The 9,085-nt window shown below is 31.4% G+C and overlaps 1 protein-coding gene across 1 annotated transcript; it reads left to right on the top strand.

Moving 5' to 3' along the window:
- Window positions 1–294: 294 nt before the first annotated feature.
- On the top strand, window positions 295–1,954 carry LOC132756462 (uncharacterized). Its single transcript, XM_060747539.1, has 3 exons — window positions 295–547; window positions 1,092–1,373; window positions 1,605–1,954. The coding sequence occupies exons 2-3, from the start codon at window positions 1,115–1,117 to the stop codon at window positions 1,703–1,705; spliced, it is 360 nt and encodes a 119-aa protein (XP_060603522.1). The 5' UTR covers window positions 295–547; window positions 1,092–1,114; the 3' UTR covers window positions 1,706–1,954.
- The last annotated feature ends 7,131 nt before the right edge of the window (window positions 1,955–9,085 follow it).

Below are 9,085 nucleotides of genomic sequence, written 5' to 3'. Positions count from 1 at the left end.
ACAGACAGACAGACAGACAGACGGACAGTTCCATTTTAATATGCCACCCTTCAGGGGCATAAAAACATCTAAGTTCAAAGGGGAAATAATTCTGGAAATATTCATGCTAGAGTTATGAATCTTGTCACACATGTATATATGTATAAGGAACATATATTTTTAAGTTAGAAGTAGATACCTTAACAGGGAATTCCCCAGGCGCTTTTAGCGCATCGGCGCCGATGCGCTAAAATTTCAGAACAAGAAATCCCGATGCGCTTAAAATTATCATAGTGCTTTAAAAAATGACCGATATCCCTTTCTTCTGTGTCTATAAGTTAACCCCAATTAGCCAAATAAACAAGCCAATATACATGTCCTGTGTAGATAATTACCCGAGGCGTATACACAACCCGATACACTGATTGCCTTTAGACTGTGTGACGTCACAGACACCTGTCATCGATGTCTGCAGACGACTGTTGGTGCACTTTCAGGTGTTGTCAATTACCGTGTATTGAGATGGGTGCAATTTAACCGCGGCATGTGTGATATTTACATGTTTCAGGTAGGTGTAATAACTTTTATTGCTTTTATAATATAATTGGCATTAATTGACATGCGATATAACAGTTTGATATTTAGGGGTGAATGGGTTAATTGTCTTGATAGAAGTGTAATGTTCAATTTCATCTTTCACTTTCTTATGATCGTTACGTCTAAGCAGTACTGTAGTATTAAGATTTCAAAAAATAATATGTCTAACATGAATAAGGGAAGCCTAGTTCACTATCAATTTTAAGAGTTTTTTTTGTGAGCAATGTCGTTGAAACTGTCTCAGGATCATTTTGCTTTTTTTTCTTTTTTTACTCTTGGATTAAACTGCATAGATATTCAGAAATAAATTTGGTTGATGGCTACTTTAACATTGGAAACATTTACGACTGTTCATTATCAACTTGCAAATGAGTGAAAACAACAACAAAAACTTTACATCAACAATCCCACTTAGTGACAGCCAATTGGTCATTTTCTTTTTTAATTAAACATGTATCTTGTAATCTGTGTCTGTTCAGTGAATCCCAAAAATGAAAAAAATATTAACTTTGCAGGCCCTCTTTAATCGAGCCTGTTCATGGACAGCTTTGTGAAGTGCAATCTACTGTCCTACCCCTTAGCATTGGTTTGTCAGAACATACAGGAGCTGGCCAGGCACTTTGGTGTAGATATGGAGCAGTGCCGCAGCCACTGGCACCAGGTACGTGCCAGTTTAGAGGGGACTGATCAGTCAGCCGACCAGACCATGACCTGGATTACTGGCAACCTTTCTACCAGTCATCCAGCTCTTTACAGAATTGCTGCTGTGGGTCTCCTCCTCCCAACCTCTACTGCAGGTAAGCATTATTAAATTCATTCATTCTTGAACATTAATGAAATTCCAATGACAGTTGCAGATGTGTAACACTTTGCTAGAAGTTTTTCAACATTTCAAATATAAATTTTTTTACTTAGTTAAGTTTAAACAGGCTGGAAGTTTTAAATTTTCAAATATTCACAGCAAACAAACAATATAAATAAAAGACATGAGGTTAACATAAATGATTACTTTCATTTATTAATTTCAGATTTTGAGCGAGGATTCAGCTGCCTGAAGAGAGTTAAGACTGAAAACAGGAATTGTCTCTCTGTTAAAGTTCTAAACTATCTTCTTGCCGTCTCCCTTTAAGGACCCCCATTAGAATCTTTCAACTTTGAGAAGGCAGTCAAGGCATGGAAGGACAACAAACCTAGAAGACAGGCCCACTTTTAATGATGTTAATGAAGAAAAAACAACTGAAATATACTCATTTAAATGGGACACACACATACATATAAATGTTGATCACATGTTGTGAACTTGTGTTTATATATAATTGTTTATTTATTTGAATTGTTGGAAATGGAAAAAGTAAATAATAAAAATTAAGAAAATGTTTATCAAGTGAAAAGCTTTCATTATTTGTTTTAAAACAGCCCACAGCAGTATCTTGACACCTTAAATGGCAAAAATTTTCGACACGCGGTATGGGGGTCAAGACCCCCTCCCGCACCCACCCCCGTCTTATTAAAAAAATGTAGCGCTTAAAAAAAATCCTGGGGAATTCCCTGCTTAAGAAATAAAGAAGTAAGTAAAAAGGTAACCTTTTTGTAGGAAAAAAATGAGTTCATGGGGAGATAATTCTGGAAAAATATTGGTGCTAGAGTTAACAACATTGGCCCAGTTGTTCAAAACTTTTGTTAACTTTAACAACAAATTAACTAAATAGTTGTTAAATTTTAATATTTTCGTTAGCTAACGAAATGCCAGAAATTGAGTTGTTCAGAGCTGTGTTAATTTTTTTGTTAGTTAACAAGGCGTTAAAGTGCTTAACATTTTGTTAACTAATTAACAAGAAAAATTAATCCCACAATGCAGTATGTTTCTTTCCTCCACAAAAAACAAAATGGCCGATAACTGTCCACTTCAATAAGAAATACTTAGAAAATCAGCTGATGTACATTGTCTGCAAAATACAGATGAGTCATAGACTAATAAAATATGAAAACTCATGTAATATGATAAGTTTTTTTTGGCTGTTTGGTCATGAACATACTGTAACCAGAACCCCAGTATGTCATATCTACATGAAACTATGAATAGCTACCTTGACTGACTTGAGGTGATTTATTTCATAGTGTACAGTTTATACACAGGAAGACATATTTAAAGTTATTTTACCTTCATATTCTTTGTGTAATGCCAGTACTATATATATCTGGTTACTTTGTGATTTCTGTGCATATTACATGTAGAGCAGACTCCACCAGACTTGATCCTAATTTGATCCTAATTCCAAGTATCTTGTGAAGCATTTGACAATGTACCATACATTATATATGCATTCTGGTCTGATAAATATTAACCAGCCAGCCTGCATATAAAACAAACAGTGCTTGCCATTCATCGTTTTAAAATGTTCCCGCGTTTACACTACACAACCTTTTCCCACATGTATATTTTCCTCGTTTTTGCATCTTTATCAGTGTTTATTCCATAATGTTTGTTAAATCCATTTGTGAAATATCAAAACTGGGTGTTAAGAAACATGTTAGCCAAGTCTGAATGATTAATTCCATTTTAAAACACTTTTTAACACTTATAATTGTAGCTGTTGACAGTAAGCAACTTGCACTAGAAGCCATTTTTATTTTTAGCTGAACATTGCATTGTGGTAAATGATGAGTCAATTACGGGTCAGACTACCCTATTGTTTTTACTTCCATATGCTTATGTTATAAGCATGTGTGGAGACTAGGCTTATAATTTTATCATCGATTTTACTAAATAATGGCCCTTTGTTAAAAGTTTGTGAACTTTTTTTGTCTTAAGGATTATACATGAAGTTCACTAATTCAGGTCCACAATCATTGCATGGATTTTGACTTATTTATGAATATTTTCAACTTACAACTTGTATGGTTAAAATTGTGCATGCATCATCAAATTTCAAAACTGCTGAGTGTATTAAATGAAACAAAACTTCATTCATGTCTTGAAATTAAAATTCTTTACAAAGACCCATTACCTTGACATGGATTTTAACTGAAAAAAGCCCATTTTAACAGAATTAAATAAAAGCTTGTTCACAAAATTTCAAAAGCTCATGAGTGATGGTATATCTTGTCTTAAATCAAAAGACACCTTCAACTTAACATTTTCTTATCTTATTAATAAAGTTATTAATTGGCATTGTATTAACAACCAATTTGTATATTTGAGTCTGACTGGTTTGTGCATGCAAATATCAATAGGCTATCTTATTTCCTCATTTCAATAGATATGATGTCTTAAAATGTCTGAAGAAGAAAATGTTAAGTGTTTTTGTATATCTATCAAACAATTATGATATGAAGTATATTTAACAAATAGTATAAATTGCAGTATGCTATAATGCAAAGCAAGAATAGCATAGCATTAGGTTCAAAATATACACATTTACTCTCAAAATTTCAGCAATATGTAAGCCAGTTTATACAATTTTAATTTAATTATGTATATAATTATCTATATAATGCCTAGTGCTCAATTTTACCACACACAAGTATTGAGATCATAACTGTTAAGTTCCTAAAGATGTTCTTATTGTTTGACAGGTTTGCATGGTTATTTTACAATTATGTAGATGAAACTTTTAAAAACTTAATTTGGACATCATTTACATATGTATTTATATGATAGAGATTTTGACCCAAAACAGCACTATAGTTTTAACATTTTATAAGAATCACTATTGACTTGCATAAATTAGAAAATGTGCTTTGTTTTCTCTTCCCACCTACAATACAAAGTGAATTTGCCTTTTTTCCAAATTATTATTCTCAAAATTATGATATGTACAAATAAGATCTCAAAATTATCAAATACTCCACTGTTTACACATAATGCATGATGGCATGTTACTGTCAACATTAATATCATTGAATAATGTACAATTAAAGTCCAATGTCTTTAAATTTGAAATATAAAACTTGCTTTTAATGCACTCATATAAAAAAAGAAAATTAGAAGAAGTTTCCTACATAAATGCCAAACCCTAATTTATTTGAGTTGGAAAGGGGAGAAATATTTTTATTCATTTTGGCCTTATTGAAAATAATGAAATGGTTAATCATAAAGCTTTATATTACTTCCTATTTGAATCCATGGTTTATATAACATTTATATAGATGACTTAATCAACTCTCACATTTGGTAAAAAATGAAAATAATGTTTAAAGTTAATGAGACAGACTATTGTAAAAAATAATAGGAAGTTAAACACTTTTCAACATTACTGATATGATCAGTTGTTGTTCTATAGAATTTAGAAAGGGCAACTGCATGGTATTCAGTACTCTCAAGAGGTGTCCTTTTATGTATAAAATATTAATGTATGAATCCCAATATGAATTTAGGAAACTATATCATATACTATCTAAATGATGATAATATTATGTTATAATAAGTTACCCAAAACAACAATGTAAGATAACAGTATTGTAAACATACTACATAACTCTTTTTAAAGTAACTTAAAATGTGAGCATTGTCTGAGTGTAAATCCAGTTAGTTATAAGTATTGAACCATTGCATTACAAACATACTTTCTGGTTTCCAGATGATCATGGCAGTTTATAACTATATATATATAGTAACTACAATTTATCACACTGTAATACCACATTTGACAATTTATTATTTGGCACGAAACTGACATCAGACAAAAAAATACAAATAAACATATGAGACAATGGCCCTGTGAACGTTGCCTTTGCCTTGTTGATCTTTATTCTTGTTAAGTTGTTATTAAATGATTTTAATAAGATATTTAAAGTGAAGATTTAAACTGACAAAACAAACAAAAAACTGGCAATAGTTAACCAACCAAGTAGAAGGGTTTATGAACAAAGCAGTATGGAACCAGTGGTGTCAGATTTTGGTAATCAATCCTATACCGGTATATGGTTTTACACTAGCAGTACAATATTTTGTCAGCTTGTTACTCTAATGATCCAAAATAAGGTAGAATGAGGTAACTACATTTGTTAAGTGAAGTTCAAGAAAATCAATTAAATCACAGGCAGGAATAAATTTTTGTTTGTTTATGCTGAATTTAAAAGATGATCTTAATACTGATTATATTACTTTAAAACTTGTTTATCAGTATGACACTTGAACAGATTCAGACTTTTTATGAGAATTCACTTGTTTTTATCATTACCACATTGAGACTATTGATAGTAAATGGAACTTTCTCAAATTCCTGTGTAAATTGTTTCGAATCTTTTTATAATTGAGAATGATGTCCCAATGGCATTAAAATGTTAAAAGTGACTGTTTTGGAGTTGACAGGGGTAAAATAAGGGAACAAGCAACTTTCTGTACCACTAACAATAAAATTAATTCACCTATGGAGGTGAATTAATTTTCTTGTTAAATATTTGTTAAAGCCGATGTTTTAACAAAAAGATAACGCTATTTTTTTCTGAACAACTGATTTTTTTAACAAAGATATTTAACAAAAAAATTAACAACACTTTGTTAATTTAACAAAACTTTAACGTTAACAACGTTTGAACAACAGAATTGCTTAACAACAAAATTTAACACAGAATTTAACAATTTGTTGTTAATTTAACTATGAAGTCATTGTTAAATATTTAACAAAAGTTTTGAACAACTGGGCCATTGTCACATATGATGTAGTTGATGGTAAGGAACACATATTCGAAGTTTAAGTCAATCCCTTATTATCTAAGCTCTAGCTCTTTGGATTTTTTAAAAGAACATTTTATAAGGTTTTTTTTTTCGGTTGCTATGGCAACCAAAGTTCTGCATGGAACACTACTGCAAAGTTTCAACAAATTTGGCTAAGTGGTTTAGGAGAAGAAGTCGTTTAAAGAAATTTTTGACGCACGGACATTGTCCTCAGATGCGCTAATAAAAAAGTTAGAGATAAAATGTTTACTGCATATAAGCATTAATTTAAAGTATGTACGCTGGCGCCGGCTTACAAGCCGAGATGAGTAGGACAGCTCTCCATATATTTGATATAGTTGAGCTAATAATAAAAATATCACTTACCTGGTCACTTAGTTAAAAGTCTTGCACTAAAATTGCAGTAAATACAATGTTTTTGTTTTCTTCTTGTTTTTTAGCGGTTTTTTTTCGGGGTGGGGATGGGTAGGCAGTTCACTCAGCAACATGAGTAACACTGAACAGTGACACTTTACTATGGAAGTTTATTAATTACGAAGATGATTATCACTTATAAAGGTATATCCTAACATATAATTCATTTAGTAGCTAAAATTTATCTTGTGATATTAAGTATATTTACAAATAATTCAAATTATTGCTTCACTTGGGCCGCAGACCCAGAGAAAAAAACATAGATAAAAGTTAGAGTATGTTCAGAAATTTGATCCTTCAACGTTAGGGCCATTATATAAGAATACATAGGGCCAATTAATAATGACAAGACTCTCAACTCAGTTGACGTGTTAATGGGAGATATACAGTTAATAGTGATTTACTAGCTGATAAGCCCTTACTGAGATTCAGCAGGCTGGTAGGGTTTATGCGTAGGACTGTTTATACAAAAGTTTCTGTTACAAATGATTTGTAAAAAACACACCAGCATTTAACATTGATAAAAGAAACCATTAACGTGACTGACACAGTAAGAGCTATGTTTGCACTTTTACCTATTTTTGATAATTCATATGGATCGTAAGTGCTGTTTGCAATGTGTCTATTTTCTTTGTAAACTTCAAAATATTTTATTTTTAAATAAATTTTCAATATTTTCATAAGCATGCATGTGCCTATTAAATTTCATGTAGTTATGAGAAGAAATCATTAGAAATTAACTGAAGACAGGGTAAATAAACATTTGAAAGTTTGCAAGTTAATGTAAAAAGGTAATATTGAATACTACTGACAATCTTAGTAACCTTTCATTAACATTATACCTACCACAAAACATGGTTGCCACTTTTTTATTTAGTGAAAAACAAAATGTCTTTTGTGTCCTAATTTATCCATTCATTCAATTTAAGATTACTTTATAAACATTTTGGCTTCAACTTCTCAGCATACAGGACACTATGGCAGATTGTCTTATTGTAAGAGACTAATGGACCCTATTTACTTCGAGCCGCCTTTTCTTTTCTTCGTTAGATTTCAAAATTTAACTTGCAGTAAAACTTCATCAATATTTGAAACCAATCATGCCTTCGTCTATAATACCACAATGATATTGACCTATTCAAGTGTAAATTATTTTTGATGCAAAAAGTAAAAGAATGGACTAATGATGGAGTTGGGGGGTTTTATGTAATTCGATAACCAACTTTCCTCCGGTCCACTCAATGATGTTAACTTCTAACTACCTATATATAGTGTACATCAAGTATAACAACATTGTGACAAGTTTTAAATTTGCATTATTGTACTTGGAGTACTTCAATTGTAAACTGTGCATTGTTTGCTGTCTTATATAAGATATTTATCACAGAATAAAAAGCATCAACTTCAGAACAGCTTTCAGCTGATATAATATTTCAATGTTAAACTCTTATTTAATTATAATACATAAAACAACAATATCAATATATAATTATTTTGATTATTGTTCATCATAATTATACTGTTATAACAAAAGCTAAATAAAGTTAAGTGTGGATTTTCCAATGATGTCTATTAATAACTTCCTATCAATAAGGAAATAGTAAATTTTATAACACAATATATGATAATAACCTTACCATATCACTGATCTATAATAACAAAATTTCTTGAAATCAAAAAGGTAAAAAGGTATTTTTCAACTTATCATGGAAGTTCCAGGGAGGTGTATGACATTGCTGTTCAACCTTTTAGTTACAGTGAAGGCTATATGATTAAAGCAAGATAATATCATATCTCAACAAGAGCTGTCGGTAGGACAGCAAAGCTCGACTATTCTTAGTGCTTGATAGTAAAAAAAATGCTTGATACAGTTACCTCCTTCCTGTTTACAGGTTGGGGTCATGATGGTGAACAAGTGTGCAAAGTTTCAAAGCCATATGTCAATGGACTTTGAAAATATTTGAACTATTACAAAAACTTTAACGTAAATTCTAAGTCGAAAAAGGGGCATAATTTTGTCAAAATGCTTGATAGAGTTACCTCCTCCTGTCTACAGGTTGGGGTCATGATGGTGAACAAGTGTGCAAAATTTCAAATCCATATGTCAATGGACTTTGAAAATATTTGAACTATTACAAAAACTTTAACGTAAATTCTAAGTCGAAAAAGGGGCATATTCTGTCAAAATGCTTGATAGAGTTACCTCCTCCTGTCTACAGGTTGGGGTCATGATGGTGAACAAGTGTGCAAAGTTTCAAAGCCATATGTCAATGGACTTTGAAAATATTTGAACTATTACAAAATCTTTAACGTAAATTCTAAGTCGAAAAAGGGGCATAATTCTGTCAAAATGCTTGATAGAGTTACCTCCTCCTGTCTACAGGTTGGGGTCATGATGGTGAACAAGTGTGCAAA

The sequence above is a fragment of the Ruditapes philippinarum genome, unplaced genomic scaffold, assembly GCF_026571515.1.
Source record: "Ruditapes philippinarum isolate M1 unplaced genomic scaffold, ASM2657151v2 ctg8314_1_1_1_1, whole genome shotgun sequence".
NCBI classification, from domain to species: Eukaryota; Metazoa; Mollusca; class Bivalvia; order Venerida; family Veneridae; genus Ruditapes; species Ruditapes philippinarum.
This window is presented reverse-complemented; position numbering and strand designations above follow the sequence as displayed.

Bases quoted from the DNA above. Each gene is read 5' to 3' on its own strand.
- LOC132756462 (XM_060747539.1), top strand. From the start codon at position 1,115: ATGGACAGCTTTGTGAAGTGCAATCTACTGTCCTACCCCTTAGCATTG. The intron at 1,374-1,604 runs GTAAGCATTATT...TATTAATTTCAG, and splicing joins CCTCCCAACCTCTACTGCAG to ATTTTGAGCGAGGATTCAGC.